At 41.7% G+C, this 22,024-nt stretch overlaps 1 protein-coding gene across 1 annotated transcript in view; it reads right to left on the bottom strand.

Moving 5' to 3' along the window:
• OGA (O-GlcNAcase) overlaps positions 1–22,024 on the bottom strand; it is a gene marked incomplete in the record, with an annotated part of 163,551 nt that overhangs the window by 41,966 nt on the left and 99,561 nt on the right. Inside the window, 1 exon segment of the mRNA XM_053692487.1 lies at positions 10,004–10,196. Within this exon segment, the coding sequence (XP_053548462.1) occupies positions 10,004–10,196 (193 nt within the window).

The raw sequence follows: 22,024 nt of genomic DNA on the forward strand, positions 1-22,024 counted from the left end.
CCTTGTTCCAGCCTTGCATTGGTCTCCAAGCTGGCTTGGCTTGAGAAGTATTACCCTCTTGCTTAGAGGACGTAGCACCTCGGGCTGGTCCGTTTCTACGAAAGGGACGAAAATTAGGTTTATTTTTTGCCTTGAAAGGCCGATCCTGAGGAAGGGCGTGGCCCTTACCCCCAGTGATATCAGAGATAATCTCTTTCAAGTCAGGGCCAAACAGCGTTTTCCCCTTGAAAGGAATGTTAAGTAGCTTGTTCTTGGAAGACGCATCAGCCGACCAAGATTTCAACCAAAGCGCTCTGCGCGCCACAATAGCAAACCCAGAATTCTTAGCCGCTAACCTAGCCAATTGCAAAGTGGCGTCTAGGGTGAAAGAATTAGCCAATTTGAGAGCATTGATTCTGTCCATAATCTCCTCATAAGGAGGAGAATCACTATCGACCGCCTTTATCAGCTCATCGAACCAGAAACATGCGGCTGTAGCGACAGGGACAATGCATGCAATTGGTTGTAGAAGGTAACCCTGCTGAACAAACATCTTTTTAAGCAAACCTTCTAATTTTTTATCCATAGGATCTTTAAATTTTAAACTGAACACACTTTATTACTGCAATTGCGAAAAAACATGAAGGAATTGTACAAAATTCACCAAATTTTCACCACAGTGTCTTAAAGCCTTAAAAGTATTGCACACCAAATTTGGAAGCTTTAACCCTTAAAATAACGGAACCGGAGCCGTTTTAAACTTTAACCCCTTTACAGTCCCTGGTATCTGCTTTGCTGAGACCCCACCAAGCCCAAAGGGGAATACGATACCAAATGACGCCTTCAGAAAGTCTTTTCTAAGTATCAGAGCTCCACACACATGCGACTGCATGCCATGCCTCTCAAAAACAAGTGCGCCACACCGGCGCGAAAATGAGGCTCTGCTTATGCTTTGGGAAAGCCCCTAAGGAATAAGGTGCCTAATACAGTGCCTGCCGATTATTCTTATATCAAAATACCCAGATAAAATGATTCCTCAAGGCTAAATATGTGTTAATAATGAATCGATTTAGCCCAGAAAAGTCTACAGTCTTAATAAGCCCTTGTGAAGCCCTTATTTATGATCGTAATAAACATGGCTTACCGGATCCCATAGGGAAAATGACAGCTTCCAGCATTACATCGTCTTGTTAGAATGTGTCATACCTCAAGCAGCAAGAGACTGCATACTGTTCCCCCAACTGAAGTTAGTAGCTCTCAACAGTCCTGTGTGGAACAGCCATGGATTTTAGTTACGGTTGCTAAAATCATTTTCCTCATACAAACAGAAATCTTCATCTCTTTTCTGTTTCTGAGTAAATAGTACATACCAGCACTATTTAAAAATAACAAACTCTTGATTGAATAATAAAAACTACAGTTAAACACTAAAAAACTCTAAGCCATCTCCGTGGAGATGTTGCCTGTACAACGGCAAAGAGAATGACTGGGGTAGGCGGAGCCTAGGAGGGATCATGTGACCAGCTTTGCTGGGCTCTTTGCCATTTCCTGTTGGGGAGGAGAATATCCCACAAGTAAGGATGACGCCGTGGACCGGACACACCTATGTTGGAGAAATAAACGTTTTTTTATCACAGTCAACTACAATCTCACAACTCTGCTGTGAGTGATTACCTCCCTCAAAACAAGTTTTGAAGACCCCTGAGTTCTGTAGAGATGAACCGGATCATGCAGGGAAGACAATAAACTTCTGACTGAATTTTTTGATGCGTAGCAAAAGCGCCAAAAAAGGCCCCTCCCCCTCACACATAACAGTGAGAGAGATCAGTAAACTGTCATAAATTAAATAAAACGACTGCCAAGTGGAAAAAAATAGTGCCCAAAACATTTTTTCACCCAGTACCTCAGAAAATTAAAAGATTTTACATGCCAGCAAAAAACGTTTAACATTAATAAATTGAGTGTTATTAAAAAGCCTGTTGCTAGTCCCTGCAAATTAGGCTAAAGTTTTATGCATACAGTATAATTCCAGTGAAGTGCCATTCCCCAGAATACTGAAGTGTAAAATATACATACATGACAGCCTGATACCAGTTGCTGCTACTGCATTTAAGGCTGAGTTTACATTATATCGGTATGGCAGAATTTTCTCATCAATTCCATTGTCAGAAAATAATAAGCTGCTACATACCTCTTTGAAGATTAATCTGCCCGCTGTCCCCTGATCTGAAGTTTACCTCTCCTCAGATGGCCGAGAAACAGCAATATGATCTTAACTACTCCGGCTAAAATCATAGAAAAACTCAGGTAGATTCTTCTTCAAATTCTACCAGAGAAGGAATAACACACTCCGGTGCTATTATAAAATAACAAACTTTTGATTGAAGGTATGAAACTAAGTATAATCACCACAGTCCTCTCACACATCCTATCTATTCGTTGGGTGCAAGAGAATGACTGGTAATGGCAGTTAGGGGAGGAGCTATATAGCAGCTCTGCTGGGTGAATCCTCTTGCACTTCCTGTTGGGGAGGAGTTAATATCCCATAAGTAATGGATGATCCGTGGACTGGATACACTTAACAAGAGAAAATATGTTTTTTAAACAGTCATAACAACTGCCACAGCTCCTACTTTTGAAGCCTTTTGAGCCCTTCAGAGATGTCCTATAGCATGCAGGGGACTGCTGAGGGAAGCTGAATGTCACAGTTTGTAATTTTAACTGCACCAACTGTAACTTTTATACTATAACAGTGGAAAGCCTCAGGAAACTGTTTCTAGGCAAAAATAAAGCCAGCCATGTGGAAAAAACTAGACCCCAATAAGTTTTATCACCAAAGCATATATAAAAACGACTAAACATGCCAGCAAACGTTTTATATTGCACATTAATCACAGTATATACCTCTGATAGCAAGCCTGATACTAGTCGCTATTAAATCACTGTATTTAGGCTTTAACTTACATTAATCCGGTATCAGCAGCATTTTCTAGCAAATTCCATCCCTAGAAAAACTTAACTGCACATACCTTATATTGCAGGATACCATGCACGCCATTTTCCCTCTGAAGTTACCTCACTCCTCAGACATATGTGAGAACGGCAGTGGATCTTAGTTACTTCTGCTAAGATCATAGAAAAACGCAGGCACCATTTAAAAACAAACTTTTGATTGAAGAAAAAACTAACTATATTTTACCACTTTCCTCTAACTACCTCCAGCTATGTTGAGAGCTTGCAAGAGAATGACTGGATATGGCAGTTAGGGGAGGAGCTATATAGCAGCTCTGCTGTGGGTGATCCTCTTGCAACTTCCTGTTGGGAAGGAGAATATCCCACAAGTAATGGATGATCCGTGGACTGGATACACCTAACAAGAGAAAACCGGATGGAAAAAACTTCAAAACCGGTAAAATAACGTTCAGCACCTTGCCACAGCTCTGCTGTGGCGCCTACCTGCCCTTTAGGAACGATTTGTGGGGAAAAAAACCTCTTTACAGCCCTCAAATACAGCAGGAAGCTCTGGAGAAGTAGCTGGATGCTTCTGAGGTAAATAAACGGTGCAACTGAAATTAGGCCCCTCCCACCTCACTCGAAGTTATGGGGCCTAAAAAACACCACAGAGTGTTTCTTAAACTAGCCATGTGGGTTAATAACCCTTAAACAAGCCACAAAGACCCCTTAAAGTCCCTCAAAAAACTTTTTATTTGTAATTAAACCAAAAAGTTTTTTTACTATTAGTGTCACCAGTAACTATGAGCCCTTTATGCAAGCTTGGATTCCTCTTTTACTGAATACAGCTTACCATTCCCTCATGGGGATATTGCCAGCCTTTTCTAGAAATAACACAGTCTGTCTAGAAAAAAATAGACTGAACATACCTTAATGCAGTTTAGCCTGCAAACTGTTCCCCCAACTGAAGTTTTCCTGTACTCTTCAGCCCTTGTGAGAACAGCAGTGGATCTTAGTTACAAAATGCTAAGATCATCATCCTCCTTGCAGAAATCTTCATCCCTTTTCTGCCAGAGAGTAAATAGTACACACCGGTACCATTTAAAATAACAAACTTTTGCTTGAGAAAATAAAAACTAACATTTTTGTCACCACACTCATTTGCCCTTCCTAGCAGTTAAGCAGGCAGAGAGAATGACTGGGGGGTGGAGCTAAGGGAGGAGCTATATGGACAGCTCTGCTGTGGATGGTCTCTCTGCCACTTCCTGTAGGGAAGGAGAATATCCCATAAGTATGGATGAATCCGTGGACTTGATACATCTTACAAGAGAAAGATAGACTAGAATTACTACCCAATTTTGCCTGTTTCTAAGCCACTACAGACAGCCTTTTATCACATTATTTTTTAATAGCTTTTCACAACAAGAGACTGTTAGTTCATGTGAGCCATATTGATAACATTGTGCATGACACATCACTAATTGGCTAAAATGCAAGCCAATAGATAATAATAGCCATGAGATATATGGGCTCCCAGTTAATCACAGAGGTAAAAAGTAAATTAGTATAACCATGTTAGTCGTGCAAAACTGGGTAATGGGAAATACAAGGGAGAATCTATCTTTTTAAACCATAACAATTTTGGAGTAGACTGTCCCTTTAAAGGGACATGTCCCTCCTATTTCCCTCTCGCTCTCAGAAGTATGCTTAGCCAAGGAGGAAGAATAGGAAAGATAGTAAGGTAAAGAGGTGCAGACTAGAACTGCCACCAACCAAGTAAAAATGGGTAGGTAAGCATAAATTAGGTTTTCTTTCTATGGTGGTAAGAGTCCACAAAATCCTTACTCGTAGCAACCAATCCAATACCCAAGCTAAGGAGTCCACAAATGAAAAAGCAGGCACCTAATTACCAGAAACCATAGCTGAATGTCTTCCTTCCCAAAGCTGCCTCCATGGAGACAAAAACCGGTAAATTGATAAAATGTATCAAAAATATGACCTGACAAACAAGATGCAGACCTCACAACTTGTTCTACGAAAAATTCAGTAGAATATCTAGGTACAAAGGGCAGACATTATCAGACCCTGAGTAACCCAATAGAAAACTCCAAGAGGCAAAACAGGATTAGCTACAGGTCCAAATGACTAAAACCTGAATAAACTCCTATGCGCTGCGGAATCTGTTGGCGCTCTACAAATAACCGATAATAATAATTTGCAATAAAACTGGAAAAGCCCAAAATATGAACCTGAAGCAACGAAAAGATTTGAGGATGCTAACAGAATGCCACGCAAATTACCAAACTGATTACCTGGATAGATACACATTTCCACACTGTGGTAAATCTATGTAGTGATGGCGAACAAGCCTGAACTAAAGATTATAGCACTGAGTTAGATTAAACTCCATAAAAAAAATAAAAATCTTCAAACCTACAAATTTAGAGAGTGAAAATTGGAAAAAAAGCGATGAACCAAAGCAGGACCTGAACACTGGACCCATAGATTAAAAAAATCTGATGCTCTTACTGACTGAGCTATCCAGGCTTCCAAAAAGCAAGTAACACTGGCCGAAGGAAAAATGCCATGCGCGAGTACTGAACATCTGGCCCAGATTCTCAAATTGCGATCTCCGATGTCAAGCCAGAAAAAGAGTAGTATTGTAAAATATTTAGAGTTAGAGACCCATTCCCAGGAAGTCTAACAACTCTAGTGATCTGCTTCCCAGTTGTTGACCCCAGGAATGAGAAATACTTAGAAGAAACCCTGATGGGCATCTGTCCTATTTCTGATGCGAGGGACCTCTTACATTGCTAGAGAACCTAAGGTACCCCCTCTGGTAGAGGAAAGCTCCAGTAAAACAATGTCTGACTGAAAAGGAGGTCAAACCTGATGCAACTTATAAAAACCGCAGGGAGTCCTAAGACACCCCTGAGAAATTCCAGACTCTGGAATTTTGGAAGGATGGAAGCCAGGCCTTCTGAAAAGGTTTAGACTGCCCCCTACCTACAACAAATCTGGATCGGGAACAATATTTATACAACGGTAATACATTGGTAGAGGATGTCCAGTGCCTTAATGGAATAAAATTCTGGTTGTATTATGTGTATTTCAACTTCGGAGTAGAAGGGGATCTCCAATTTCAGGATAGGCAAGAAGAGGAGACCGACTGCTAGATAGAAGCAAGCGACCATAGCTGGATATAAACTCCACACTTCCAACTTTCTAAATAAGCTGACCACTAGACGACATAGACCCGTTGACCTTAGTGTTCTCAGGAATGCGAAGAACCCGAGAACCAGATCCCATAATGGAGATTTCCAACCATAAGCAAAGAATGTGCTTCTGAATATCCTCTCAAAGGAATTCCAATTTCAACTAACTCTTGAACCTTGAAGTCAACAACTTAAAGAACGAAATGTTCTATCTTAAACTGAACTAGATTCCTCAGGACCCAGAGTCTGAGAATAATCTTCAGAATTGAGATCCACGACAGAGCATGAAGAAAAATCTTTAGACATAAACTTGAATTAATAATTGACAGGCCTATGCCTAAGAGAACCTGAGCTTCCCAACCCTTCTGGTCAAATCATATGCTGATGAGCTCCAGAGGTACTCCCATGACCTCTGAAACAGCTGAGATAAGCAATACTGATAACAGGATAAAATAAATAATTCCACCTAAACTAGAATACACTTACGGAAAAACTACTAGAGGCACTTAGACAGTAGAGAAAATCTTGGACTGCAAAACCGTACTGACACAGCCAATACCAAGTCGGCAGGAGGATATATAGATACCTGTCTGCAAGCAAGTCCTTGTATGGTGGAATAATAAAATCTCAAGGTCTACCTTTCTAAGTGGCCTGACCCATGCAGACGCAGTCCCAGATGCTACCTGTAGTGTAGCACAATGCAGCTTTAACTAAAATCAAGTGTCAAATTTGTAAAAGGAAATGCCCATTATGACTGTCAAATGCTTGGAGATGAACCAGGGCTTGCAAGTTGTTGGGCTACCGCATTCCCTGGTGAACCACTAAAGAACTTCCAGTTCTGTAGAAGTTTATAAAGTTATTCAGTGAATATGCAGAAAGATATGAAGCACAACATTGCTATAGCAATACGATTAAGAGAGAGCTGCAAATAATAAAAACAGTAACTTATGTGCAGAGGATAAGTTATGAGACAGCACAAATATAGAAATGCTAGTAACGTACAAACTATAGGCGACAGTAGTGTTGTAGAAATGCAAATAAGCAAGAGCTATGAATAATAAAAAACAAATTATATGTGCAAACACAAGGCACTAATGTAGATAAGCAATAACTATAACACACAATACTGTAGAAGAATGCCAATAAGTTAGAGCTGTGGATAATTACGACATTGACACAGTACTGTTGTATAAATGTAAATAAATAAGAATTGTGGATAATAAAAACATTAAACTTATGCTTGTAGAAAAACAAGTTAAGAAACACAATAGTAAAGTAGTTATGCTAGTAATTGCAAGAACTATTAACACCGTACTATAGAATAAATGTGAACAAGTAAGCGGTGTGGATAATCAACACCTAGCTTATACAAGCAGAAGTCAAGACATGAAGCACAGTAAATAATATAGAAATGTCAAAAAGCAATAACTATAAAACACAGTTCTATTGTATTAAAGTGCTAGTAAACCTAAAAAATAATGTTATATAATTCTGCACATAATGCAGAATTATATAACATTATGAGTGCTAGCTTTATAGAACATAATATATCCGGTGAACTTTTATAAAAAAAAGAGTGTTTTCCAGACCCGTCCTCTGTGCTCTACCGAACTAGTGAGGGAGACCGAGAGCATACATAAGGGGAAAAAAATTAAACTCCCGCGCTGTCTCCGGTATTCTACCAACAGCCTGCGCCATATGATCACCTCCGGTGCCGGCCCAGTCGACATAGATGGGGGGAAAAGGCAGACAGAAACTGTACTGGCAGGAAATTGTTTTACCTCCCGCTGTGCTCTGGGCGACCATGATAATACACAATATAATTTTATTTTATAGATAGGGGTGCCAAATAAAGTTCCAAGTGAGGTTCCCGATATAAAAACCCAAGAGTTCAATCCAAAATGGTGCTGAAAGGATCTTTCATCCAACAAAAAAGGTAGGCAGTTAGTCACAAGTGTTGGGCCATCAACATCAAATAATCCTAAAACGACAAATCAAAGAAGGTGCCTTATAGTGTAACTTATCTCTGAGATGTAATGAAGTATTAAGAGATGGACTGACATGTGGTAAAGCACTCAAACATGCTAATCAGGCAAACCGGATCCTCAGTCGTTCAGTAGACTCACATTCCACTGCAGGAACGAAAGCAGCATCCACAGGAATCATCCAGTTGTAATAGACCTAGGTAGCACCTAAACAATGGCATTAAGCTCCTCACAAAAAAAGAATTATACAGTAGCAGTGTGTAATAAAATGTATTAAAATAATATAACAATGTGGCAAGCGACACGTTTCTCCGCAAAGTCGCTGTTTCATCAGGCATGAGCAGCCTGGACAAAAATTACAACCCTCAAGTCACTGGTCTAACCGACTGGGTGATGGAGGGAGAGCATCCGCAAAATTAGGACATTGCATGCATGGTCCATCACTGCGCTCAGAAATACCACACATGGAAGTCCCTGGTTCCAGCCAAGCGCTTATCTAGCCTGAGAGATGAGCACCACGCTATGAACCTGCTGAGTTAAAATAACTGGCAACAGAAAAAAAGTGTGGATCCCCTTAAAAGGGCCCAGTAAGCACCTGTTGGAATGCGCTACCCTGTGTATGCACTAATAGCCTGCATGCTAAATGGGCGAAGCAGTTACTTACCAAGGAAATATCCACTCCGCTGATCTTACCCAGATAAGAATCCTGAAAATGCAGTAGAGAGCCCATCCAATACCGTAAATAACAGGACAGAAGGAGGCTAAAGGAACTATCCCAGCGACACCTGTGGCAAGCTTGCGACTACAACTCCAGAGAAGATATTTACATTGCACAGCCAAGTACTCTCCTAAACCCCTCTCTTCCAGGAACTATCCATTGAGGGAAATTTTTGGATTAATGCCCCCGTAATTCTTCAATAAATCCTTAACACCTCTATCCTTGCCTACTCCTTGACGAGGCAAAGAACTACTGAGAGAGGGAAGTAAGAGGGATACTTAAAGCTTTGTTGCCGGGTGTCTTTGCCTCCTCCTGGTGGCCAGGAATCGAATTACTACGAGTAAAGATTTTGTGGACTCTTACCACAGTAGAAAGAAATCAGTTATTTCAATTGCTGATTTAAAAGTATAGGAACTATTTGTAAACTATTTAGTATACTGTAGTAGGTAAAATGGATCACTGGAAACAAATGAAAGGAGATAACAATTTACATTACACTGTCCGTTTAAAGGGACACTGAACCCAAAATTTTTCTTTTGTGATTCAGATAGAGCATGACTTTTTAAACAACTTTCTAATTTACTTCTATTATCAATTTTTTTTTATTCTCTTGGTATCTTTATTTGAAATGCAAGAATCTAAGTTTAGATGCCGGCCCATTTTGGTGAACAACCTGGGTTGTCCTTGCTGATTGGTGGAAAAAATTCATCCACCAATCAAAAAGTGCTGTCCAGAGTTCTTAACCCAAAAAAGCTTAGATGGCTTTTATTTCAAATAAAGATGGCAAGAGAACGAAGAAAAATTGATAACAGGAATAAATTAGAAAGTTGCTTAAAATTGCATGCTCTATTTGAATCACAAAAGAAAAAAATTGGGTTCAGTGTCCCTTTAACCTTTTTTGGAGGGGCTAAAAACAGTGCACCTAAGAGCATTCAAGTAATATTACAATGCTCCAATGAATTACAATATTTATTATTGGACTAATGTACCTCTTTAGCCTAGCAGTGTCAGCTATGAATTCAAAGCAGTGTCTCTTGTTTAAATATTGTTTACGATGCTTATAAGTTTTTTTTTAAAAACCTGCATTTATAGAAATTTACTTTGTCTTATAATAATTATGAAATATATAAATATATTATTTCCACACATTTTACCTCTGCTGCTGATAGCTCTTTGTCACATTTTGGCTTTATATACTTTGATTGCATGAAAGGAATCCAGGAACTTTTGAATTTTTTGATAAATGGCGTCACATCTACTGTACCCACAGCGTATCCACAGATACCATCCTCGTCTTCCAAAACAAAACAGTAGTCGAGACTGAGAGACAAAAGCCCTCCAACAAGCCTAGGTGAAACAGAAAACATTGTTACACTTATATGCAAAATTACATTCCTGAATTCTATGTAGTGCATTTTATTTTTTAAATATACTGTTACTTAGCTGTATTCACAAAGAGTAGCTACAATAACAGATCACATGTTGTGCAGCTCCTGTCTATAAATCATTGCCAATATCAATGCTTTTGATGTTAAAAGTACAGTAAAGTAAAAATTAAACTCTATTATTCACAGAGCATGCAATTGTTTTTATTTTTTTATATATATATTTATTTTTAGGTATCATATACGTACAACATATGTCATAAGAAACATCAAAATACAGATAGACATGAGTACATAAGATAAGACAATACGGGAACTATTTGCAATGTGCCACTCATTACAACCTCCCAAGATCTGTATTCTTGTACATATCTATACCTATTTTCTAACTCAAATACCCCACAATAGATAATATGGCTAACAACTCAAAGTCATAACATTTTCATTGTATCTGACAATTTATATTTTAGCCCATTTAACATATTAAAGGGATATATTTAAGAAACCTAAACGTTGAAGTTTATATAAGCATAAAACTCTAGATTGTGTCAAGAAATAGTTTGGAATAGCGGACCAGAGCCGCTCTCTAAATATCCCAGCCTTACTACTGGGAATATAGGGTCACCCCCTGCATGGTGTAAATATATTATTATGAAATAACTAAATAGGTGTAAGGAGGAAATATTCACAACCTTGGAGTAGAATATTTAACAGCGGGTAAGCGCCGCTTCATGTTGAAATAAGGGGGGGGGGGGGTGAGGGGTGCAGATTAGAGCAAAACCAGTTATAAATAGGAACAAAGTAATAATGATATAATAGGCCGCCAGTCAATATGGGGAGCCACTTGAGTCCAGGAGGTCTAGTACTTGGACATAGTTGCTGTTTTTTAGAGTAGAGATAAGCCAGCGTACCCGGCCTCACAATCCCCAGTTGTGCCACATAAGGGTCCCTTGTAACTATACTGCGGAGCCCATACGAAACCTGAGTTAATGGCTATGCAGTATCAGACAAACCCGTTTTATACGGGCATACAATTGTAAAGCATAAACACATCGATATCATGGGATATTTATAAAGATTGATTTCGCCCTCTAGGTATGGGCCCTGTACCCAAGGGCAGTTGTGTTGTAGTAATAGAGAAGCAATCCCTAGTGATATACTTAACGTTCATAGTAGGCTACCGCCTACTTTAATTATGGTATGTCTTCAATACAAAAAGATATGTCTATAGCCCATACACCTAGTACTAAGGATATATAAACTATATAGATGCATGATAGTGTAGTTCATGAAGTCACTTTATCCAAGAGTAATGTGCATGGTTGTAAACAAATGTAATATGGACCAAAACATTCCCCATGTCATACATAGCTATGATATAATGCTACTAAAAGAGCTGTAAAGAGATAGAAAGCTGATAAAGGCTGTGCTTACAGTAGTGGGAGCTGGGGATTGGGGATGACAGCGACAGCATGGTATTTATCAAAGTAAATCCTATAGTCGGTAAACAGAGTCAGCCCGTCATGTACATTCAAGTAATCATCAATAAAGATCCCCTATCTTATATGGAGCAGGAACTGCACAGAGAATCTGGGTTCCAGTACTTTAGGATATGCTAACAAAAACACTACGTATAAATATACATGAAGGTCCGAGGTATAGGAAATACATACGGCCAAATATTAAATAATATAAATTCTAAGCTCGAGTCACATGTTAAACTCTTCTAACATATCTAAAAAACATAATTTATGCTTACCTGATAAATTTATTTCTCTTGTAGTGTGTTCAGTCCACGGGTCATCCATTACTTATGGGATATATTCTCCTTCCTAACAGGAAGTTGCAAGAGGATCACCCAAGCAGAGCTGCTATATAGCTCCTCCCCTCACATGTCATATCCAGTCATTCGACCGAAACAAGACGAGAAAGGAGAAACTATAGGGTGCAGTGGTAACTGGAGTTATAATTTAAAATTTAGAACCTGCCTCAAAAAAGACAGGGCGGGCCGTGGACTGAACACACTACAAGAGAAATAAATTTATCAGGTAAGCATAAATTATGTTTTCTCTTAAGTGTGTTCAGTCCACGGGTCATCCATTACTTATGGGATACCAATACCAAAGCTAAAGTACACGGATGATGGGAGGGACAAGGCAGGAACATTAAACAGAAGGAACCACTGCCTGTAGAACCTTTCTCCCAAAAACAGCCTCCGAAGAAGCGAAAGTGTCAAATTTGTAAAATTTGGAAAAAGTATGAAGTGAAGACCAAGTCGCAGCCTTGCAAATCTGTTCAACAGAGGCCTCATTCTTAAAGGCCCAGGTGGAAGCCACAGCTCTAGTGGAATGAGCTGTAATTCTTTCAGGAGGCTGCTGTCCAGCAGTCTCATAGGCTAAACGTATTATGCTACGAAGCCAAAAAGAGAGAGAGGTAGCCGAAGCCTTTTGACCTCTCCTCTGTCCAGAATAAACGACAAACAGAGAAGAAGTTTGCCGAAAATTTTTAGTTGCCTGTAAGTAGAACTTCAGGGCACGGACCACGTCTAGATTATGCAAAAGACGTTCCTTCTTTGAAGAAGGGTTAGGACATAATGATGGAACAACAATCTCTTGATTGATATTCCTGTTAGAAACAACCTTAGGTAAGAACCCAGGTTTAGTACGCAGGACTACCTTGTCTGAATGAAAGATCAGATAAGGAGAATCACAATGTAAGGCAGATAACTCAGAGACTCTTCGAGCCGAGGAAATAGCCATCAAAAACAGAACTTTCCAAGATAAAAGCTTAATATCAATGGAATGAAGGGGTTCAAACGGAACACCCTGAAGAACTTTAAGAACCAAGTTTAAGCTCCACGGAGGAGCAACAGCTTTAAACACAGGCTTAATCCTAGCCAAAGCCTGACAAAAAGCCTGGACGTCTGGGTTCTCTGCCAGACGTTTGTGTAAAAGAATAGACAGAGCAGAAATCTGTCCCTTTAGCGAACTAGCGGATAAACCCTTTTCTAAACCCTCTTGTAGAAAAGCCAATATCCTAGGAATCCTAACCTTACTCCATGAGTAACTCTTGGATTCACACCAATATAAATATTTACGCCATATCTTATGGTAAATTTTTCTGGTCACAGGTTTCCGAGCCTGTATTAATGTATCAACAACCGACTCCGAGAAACCACGCTTCGATAGAATCAAGCGTTCAATCTCCATGCAGTCAGCCTCAGAGAAATTAGGTTTGGATGGTTGAAAGGACCCTGAATTAGAAGGTCCTGCCTCAGAGGTAGAGACCATGGTGGACAGGACGACATGTCCACTAGGTCTGCATACCAGGTGCTGCGTGGCCACGCAGGCGCTATCAGAATCACCGATGCTCTCTTCTGTTTGATCCTGGCAATCAGTCGAGGTAGCAACGGAAAAGGTGGAAACACATAAGCTATGTTGAAAACCCAAGGGGCTGCTAGTGCATCTACCAGCACCGCTCCCGGGTCCCTGGACCTGGTTCCGTAACAAGGAAGCTTGGCGTTCTGGCGAGATGCCATGAGATCCAGATCCGGTTTGCCCCAACGACGAATCAGTTGAGCAAACACCTCCGGGTGAAGTTCCCACTCCCCTGGATGAAAAGTCTGGCGATTTAGAAAATCCGCCTCCCAGTTCTCCACGCCTGGGATGTAGATCGCTGACAGGTGGCAAGAGTGAGACTCTGCCCAGCGAATTATCTTCGAGACTTCCACCATCGCTAGGGAACTCCTGGTTCCCCCTTGATGATTGATGTAAGCCACAGTCGTGATGTTGTCCGACTGAAATCTGATGAACCTCAGTGTTGCTAACTGAGGCCAAGCTAGAAGAGCATTGAATATTGCTCTTAATTCTAGAATGTTTATTGGGAGGAGTTTCTCCTCCTGAGTCCACGATCCCTGAGCCTTCAGGGAGTTCCAGTCTGCTCCCCAGCCTAGTAGGCTGGCATCTGTTGTTACAATCGTCCAATCTGGTCTGCGAAAGGTCATTCCTTCGGACAGATGAACCCGTGACAACCACCAGAGAAGAGAATCTCTGGTCTCCTGGTCCAGATTTAGCAAAGGGGACAGATCTGAGTAATCCCCGTTCCACTGACTTAGCATGCATAGTTGCAGCAGTCTGAGATGCAGGCGCGCAAATGGCACTATGTCCATTGCCGCGACCATTAAGCCGATTACTTCCATGCACTGAGCTACTGATGGGCTTGGAATGGAGTGAAGGACACGGCAAGCATTGAGAATCTTTGATAACCTGGACTCAGTCAGGTAAATCTTCATCTCTACAGAATCTATAAGAGTCCCTAGAAAAGGAACCCTTGTGAGTGGTAACAGAGAACTCTTTTCCACGTTCACTTTCCACCCATGCGACCTCAGAAATGCTAGAACTATCTCTGTATGAGACTTTGCATTTTGAAAACTTGACGCTTGTATCAGAATGTCGTCTAGGTACGGAGCCACCGCTATGCCTCGTGGTCTTAGTACCGCCAGAAGTGAGCCCAGAACCTTTGTAAAAATTCTCGGGGCCGTAGCTAACCCGAAGGGAAGAGCTACAAACTGGTAATGCCTGTCTAGAAAGGCAAACCTTAGGTACCGATAATGATGTTTGTGAATCGGTATGTGAAGGTAGGCATCCTTTAAGTCCACTGTGGTCATATATTGACCCTCTTGGATCATGGGTAGGATGGTCCGAATGGTTTCCATCTTGAACGATGGAACCCTTAGGAATTTGTTTAAGATTTTTAAGTCTAAGATTGGTCTGAAGGTTCCCTCTTTTTTGGGAACCACAAACAGATTTGAGTAAAACCCTTGCCCTTGTTCCGCTCGCGGAACTGGGTGGATCACTCCCATCACTAAGAGGTCTTGTACACATTGTAGAAATGCCTCTTTCTTTACTAGGTTTGTTGATAACCTTGACAGATGAATCCTCCCTTGTGGAGAAGTTTTGAAATCCAGAAGGTATCCCTGAGATATAATCTCCAACGTCCAGGGATCCTGTACATCTCTTGCCCAAGCCTGGGCGAAGAGAGAAAGTCTGCCCCCCACTAGATCCGTCTCCGGAAAGGGGGCCCTGTCTTCATGCTGTCTTAGGGGCGGAAGTAGGCTTTCTGGCCTGCTTGCCCTTGTTCCATGACTGGTTGCCTTTCCAACCTTGTCTGTAACGAGCAGTAGTTCCTTCCTGTTTTGGAGCGGAGGAAGTTGATACTGCTCCTGCCTTGAAATTACGAAAGGCACGAAAATTAGACTGTTTGGCCTTTGATTTGGCCCTGTCCTGAGGAAGGGCGTGGCCCTTACCTCCAGTAATGTCAGCAATAATTTCCTTCAAGCCGGGCCCGAATAAGGTCTGCCCTTTGAAAGGAATGTTCAGTAGTTTAGACTTAGAAGTTACATCTGCTGACCAGGATTTAAGCCATAGCGCTCCGCGCGCCTGTATGGCGAATCCGGAATTCTTAGCCGTAAGTTTGGTTAAATGCACTACGGCATCCGAAACAAACGCATTAGCCAGCTTAAGGGTTCTAAGCTTGCTCAAAGTCTCATCCAATGGTGCTGTGCGAATCTCCTCTTCCAGACACTCAAACCAGAATGCCGCTGCAGCAGTGACAGGCGCAATGCATGCAAGAGGCTGTAATATAAAACCTTGTTGAACAAACATTTTCTTAAGGTAACCCTCTAATTTTTTATCCATTGGATCTGAGAAAGCACAGCTATCCTCCACCGGGATAGTGGTACGCTTGGCTAAAGTAGAAACTGCTCCCTCCACCTTAGGGACCGTCTGCCATAAGTCTCGTGTGGTGGCATCTATAGGGAACATTTTTCTAAATATCGGAGGAGGGGAAAAAGGCACACCGGGTCTATCCCACTCCTTGCTAATAATCTCTGTAAGCCTTTTTGGTATAGGAAAAACGTCAGTACACACCGGTACCGCGTAGTATTTATCCAGCCTACATAATTTCTCTGGGATTGCCACCGTCTCACAATCATTCAGAGCCGCTAACACCTCCCCTAGCAACACGCGGAGGTTCTCGAGCTTAAATTTAAAATTTGAAATTTCTGAATCCGGTCTCCCCGAATCAGAACCGTCACCCACAGAATGAAGCTCTCCGTCCTCATGTTCTGCAAATTGTGACGCAGTATCAGACATGGCTCTCGTGTCATCGGCGCGCTCTGTCCTTAACCCAGAGCTGTCACGCTTGCCTCTTAACTCGGGCATATTGTATAATACTTCTTTCATAACATTAGCCATATCATGTAAAGTGATTTGTAAGGGCCTTGATGTACTTGGCGCCTCAATCTCACGCACCTCCCGAGCGGGAGACGAAGGTACTGACACGTGAGGAGAGTTAGTCGGCATAACTTCCCCCTCGTTGTCTGGTGATAATTTCTTTATCGGTACAGATTGACTTTTATTCAAAGTAATATCAATACAATTGGTACACATATTTCTATTGGGCTCCACATCGGCTTTTGAACATAATGAACAAGCAGATTCCTCTGTATCAGACATGTTTAAACAGACTAGCAATGAAGCTAGCAAGCTTGGAAATTACTTTCAATAAGTTTACAAGCAATATAAAAAACGCTGCAGCGCTTTTAAAAACACAGTTGAATAACAAAGAACTAATTCAGTTATAGTCAACAATTCTTAACGGTAAATGTAATAATTATCAGAGGATTGCACCCATTAGCAAAAGGATGATTACCCCTCAATACCCAAAAACGGATATCAAATTAAGATTTAACGCTTTTATCACAGTCAAACACACTGTCACAGGTCTGCTGTGACTGATTACCTCCCTCAAAAACGAATTTTGAAGACCCCTGAGCTCTCTAGAGACGTCCTGGATCAAGGAGGAAGAAGCAGGAAGACTGTGCTAGAATTTTAACTGCGCAACAAGGCGCTAAAAAAAGGCCCCTCCCACTCATATTACAACAGTGGGAGACCTGATATAACTGTTTCTATGCATAAAAATACGTTAGCCATGTGGAAAAAAATCATGCCCAAAAGGATTTATCACCAAAGTACCTCACAAAATGAATAACATGCCAGTAAACGTTTTAAAAACAAAACTTTTTTAATGTCATGCAAAGTTATCACTAAGCCTGCTACCAGTCGCTTCCACTGCAGATAAGGCTTAAGCATTATTTCAGTATTAACAGTATTTTCTCAGTCAAATTCTAGTCCCTAGAAAATAACTCGACTGCGCATACATTTATCAGCCTGATACCAGTCGCTACTACTGCATTTAAGGCTGTACTTTCATCATATGATTAACAGCAGTGTTTTCTTAGTCAATTCCATTCCCAGAAAATATTGTACTGCACATACCTCATTTGCGGGAGACCCCGCATGCTATTCCCATTTTCTGAAGTTACCCCACTCCTCAGAATGTCGAGAACAGCCAGTGGATCTTAGTTACGCCTGCTAAGATCATAGAAAACGCAGGCAGATTCTTCTTCCAAATACTGCCTGAGATAGAAAAAAACAGCACACTCCGGTGCCATTTAAAATAACAAACTTTTGATTGAAGAATAATTAAGTAAAAACTCCAACTCCTCTCGCGACCTCCTTCTTTGTTGAGGGTTGCAAGAGAATGACTGGATATGACATGTGAGGGGAGGAGCTATATAGCAGCTCTGCTTGGGTGATCCTCTTGCAACTTCCTGTTAGGAAGGAGAATATATCCCATAAGTAATGGATGACCCGTGGACTAAACACACTTAACAAGAGAAAAAAAAGGAAGAAAACAGAGCAACTACTAAACTTGCGTGGATTATATCAAGAAGTTAAGGAGACCTGTAAATTCATCCCACTCCTGATCGGAGACTGAATTGTGTCAGCCTATTAAGTAAGATAAGGCAGGTCCCTTGTGCTAGCACGGCGGGCGAGTGATTTAGGAAACACATAAACGTAGACGACCATGGGTGGCCAACATCTAACATATAACCCCATGTAAATAGTGTATTGGCCATGTAACGCTTCTTATATTCTCTGCGGAGCTATCATCTAACACCGCATCAAGCAGATCCCCTGTAGCTAGTTGAACGTTTTCCATGAGCTAAGAGTATAACTCTATTTAGTGGTGGTGCTAGTCATCTGTATGTGCCTGCCAAGTGCCATTATGTATAATCCCTCTAGGTTGGTACCAGTGGGTTGTTCTTATAATAGTCTAAGTGCAAAGAAAAACATTGCTGAATACATAAAACTATAAATCAATTGGCTCTCAACATACACTTAAACAAATTAACAGGTCAACTGATATAATAATGGCTCTTGTGGAACCACTAAAACAACTTAATATAGGGCTAACACCAACAACTAATATGCAACAGACACATCAGAGACCGAGAAATCAAACCACATGGTTATCATGAGAGGTTCAAGTATCTATAATTAAGTATCTTGTTAAGGACAAATGATTGAGTCTGACTGGGAAAGTTCTCTAAGACAGTAAGTGTTAAGGTGTCCCATCTACAGTTGAATGCCATGTCACTTTACCCTACTCCAGACTTGGCTATGAGTGTAGAGATCCGCTGTGTGATCGAGGAAACAGTGTAACCCAGATCCCATTTTGAGCAAGAGAGAGGTCTGCAAAGACTGTCCGTCATCTGGGGCTTCAAGATTTCGTCAATCTGCGAATTGAATATAGAAATGTTCTAAGGTAGCGCAAACAGTCCAAATGTGCCATCTTGATCCATTAGCTACACAGCGCCACGGAGTAGGGGGGTATCAAATTTACTGCATCTCAGCCTATTACGAATCTAAACTGAAGCAAAGTTAGTGTTCTGCTGAGGGTTCTATATTCAAGACCACATGGAAGGAATGCTCCACTAGAAGAAACCAGAGGCTGAATAGAGCGGGTATCGCCGCGCCGTTCCTGAAGGTTCAATGAATCTCCAATGACTAGCTGCACCTCTGCTGTCAAGGAGAGAACCGTGAAAGGTTCATTCTGAAAACCAATGATCACTGCAGTAATCCCCTCTGATGGACTGCAGCCTCCATCTCTCCTCCGGATGTCAGCCACATCTCCCGTAGGAGGAACTGTGTTAAGTAGCTCAGGCCACCATTGCACCTGCCGCGGCACAAAAACATAATTTATGCTTACCTGATAAATTCCTTTCTTCTGTTGTGTGATCAGTCCACGGGTCATCATTACTTCTGGGATATAACTCCTCCCCAACAGGAAATGCAAGAGGATTCACCCAGCAGAGCTGCATATAGCTCCTCCCCCCTACGTCACTCCCAGTCATTCGACCAAGAATCAACGAGAAAGGGGAAACCAAGGGTGAAGTGGTGACTGGAGTATAATTTAAAAGATATTTACCTGCCTTAAAACAGGGCGGGCCGTGGACTGATCACACAACAGAAGAAAGGAATTTATCAGGTAAGCATAAATTATGTTTTCTTCTGTTATGTGTGATCAGTCCACGGGTCATCATTACTTCTGGGATACCAATACCAAAGCAAAAGTACACGGATGACGGGAGGGATAGGCAGGCTCATTATACAGAAGGAACCACTGCCTGAAGAACCTTTCTCCCAAAAATAGCCTCCGAAGAAGCAAAAGTGTCAAATTTGTAAAATTTGGAAAAAGTATGAAGCGAAGACCAAGTTGCAGCCTTGCAAATCTGTTCAACAGAGGCCTCATTCTTAAAGGCCCAAGTGGAAGCTACAGCTCTAGTGGAATGAGCTGTAATTCTTTCAGGAGGCTGCTGTCCAGCAGTCTCATAGGCTAAACGTATTATGCTACGAAGCCAAAAAGAGAGAGAGGTAGCAGAAGCTTTTTGACCTCTCCTCTGTCCAGAATAAACGACAAACAGGGAAGAAGTTTGGCGAAAATCTTTAGTTGCCTGCAAGTAGAACTTGAGGGCACGAACTACATCCAGATTGTGTAGAAGACGTTCCTTCTTTGAAGAAGGATTTGGACACAAGGATGGAACAACAATCTCTTGATTGATATTCCTGTTAGTGACTACCTTAGGTAAGAACCCAGGTTTAGTACGCAGAACTACCTTGTCTGAGTGAAAGATCAGATAAGGAGAATCACAATGTAAGGCTGATAACTCAGAGACTCTTCGAGCCGAGGAAATAGCCATTAAAAACAGAACTTTCCAAGATAACAATTTTATATCAATGGAATGAAGGGGTTCAAACGGAACACCCTGTAAAACGTTAAGAACTAAGTTTAAACTCCATGGCGGAGCAACAGCTTTAAACACAGGCTTGATCCTAGCTAAAGCCTGACAAAAGGCCTGGACGTCTGGATTTTCTGACAGACGCCTGTGCAACAAGATGGACAGAGCTGAGATCTGTCCCTTTAATGAGCTAGCCGATAAACCCTTTTCTAAACCTTCTTGTAGAAAGGACATTATCCTAGGAATCCTAACCTTACTCCAGGAGTAACCTTTGGATTCGCACCAGTATAGGTATTTACGCCATATCTTATGGTAAATCCTTCTGGTAACAGGCTTCCTAGCCTGTATCAGGGTATCAATAACCGACTCAGAAAAACCACGTTTTGATAAAATCAAGCGTTCAATTTCCAAGCAGTCAGCTTCAGAGAAGTTAGATTTTGATGTTTGAATGGACCCTGTATCAGAAGGTCCTGTCTTAGAGGTAGAGACCAAGGCGGACAGGATGACATGTCCACTAGATCTGCATACCAAGTCCTGCGTGGCCATGCAGGCGCTATTAGAATCACTGATGCTCTCTCCTGTTTGATTTTGGCAATCAATCGAGGAAGCAGCGGGAAGGGTGGAAACACATAAGCCATCCCGAAGTTCCAAGGTGCTGTCAAAGCATCTATCAGAACCGCTCCCGGATCCCTGGATCTGGACCCGTAGTGAGGAAGTTTGGCGTTCTGGCGAGACGCCATGAGATCTATCTCTGGTTTGCCCCAACGTCGAAGTATTTGGGCAAAGACCTCCGGATGAAGTTCCCACTCCCCCGGATGAAAAGTCTGGCGACTCAAGAAATCCGCCTCCCAGTTCTCCACTCCCGGGATGTGGATTGCTGACAGGTGGCAAGAGTGAGACTCTGCCCAGCGAATTATCTTTGATACTTCTATCATTGCTAGGGAGCTTCTTGTCCCTCCTTGATGGTTGATGTAAGCTACAGTCGTGATGTTGTCCGACTGAAACCTGATGAACCCCCGAGTTTTTAACTGGGGCCAAGCCAGAAGGGCATGGAGAACTGCTCTCAATTCCAGAATGTTTATTGGCAGGAGACTTTCCTCCTGATTCCATTGTCCCTGAGCCTTCAGAGAATTCCAGACAGCGCCCCAACCTAGTAGGCTGGCGTCTGTTGTTACAATTGTCCAGTCCGGCCTGCTGAATGGCATCCCCCTGGACAGATGTGGCCGAGAAAGCCACCATAGAAGAGAGTTTCTGGTCTCTTGATCCAGATTCAGAGTAGGGGACAAGTCTGAGTAATCCCCATTCCACTGACTCAGCATGCACAATTGCAGCGGTCTGAGATGTAGACGTGCAAAGGGAACTATGTCCATTGCTGCTACCATTAAGCCGATCACCTCCATGCATTGAGCTACTGACGGGAGTTGAATGGAATGAAGGACACGGCATGCATTTAGAAGCTTTGTTAATCTGTCTTCTGTCAGATAAATCTTCATTTCTACAGAATCTATAAGAGTCCCTAAGAACGGAACTCTTGTGAGAGGAAAAAGAGAACTCTTCTTTTCGTTCACTTTCCATCCATGCGACCTTAGAAATGCCAGAACTAACTCTGTATGAGACTTGGCAGTTTGAAAGCTTGAAGCTTGTAT

This window comes from Bombina bombina, chromosome 9 (genome assembly GCF_027579735.1).
Source record: "Bombina bombina isolate aBomBom1 chromosome 9, aBomBom1.pri, whole genome shotgun sequence".
NCBI classification, from domain to species: domain Eukaryota; kingdom Metazoa; phylum Chordata; class Amphibia; order Anura; family Bombinatoridae; genus Bombina; species Bombina bombina.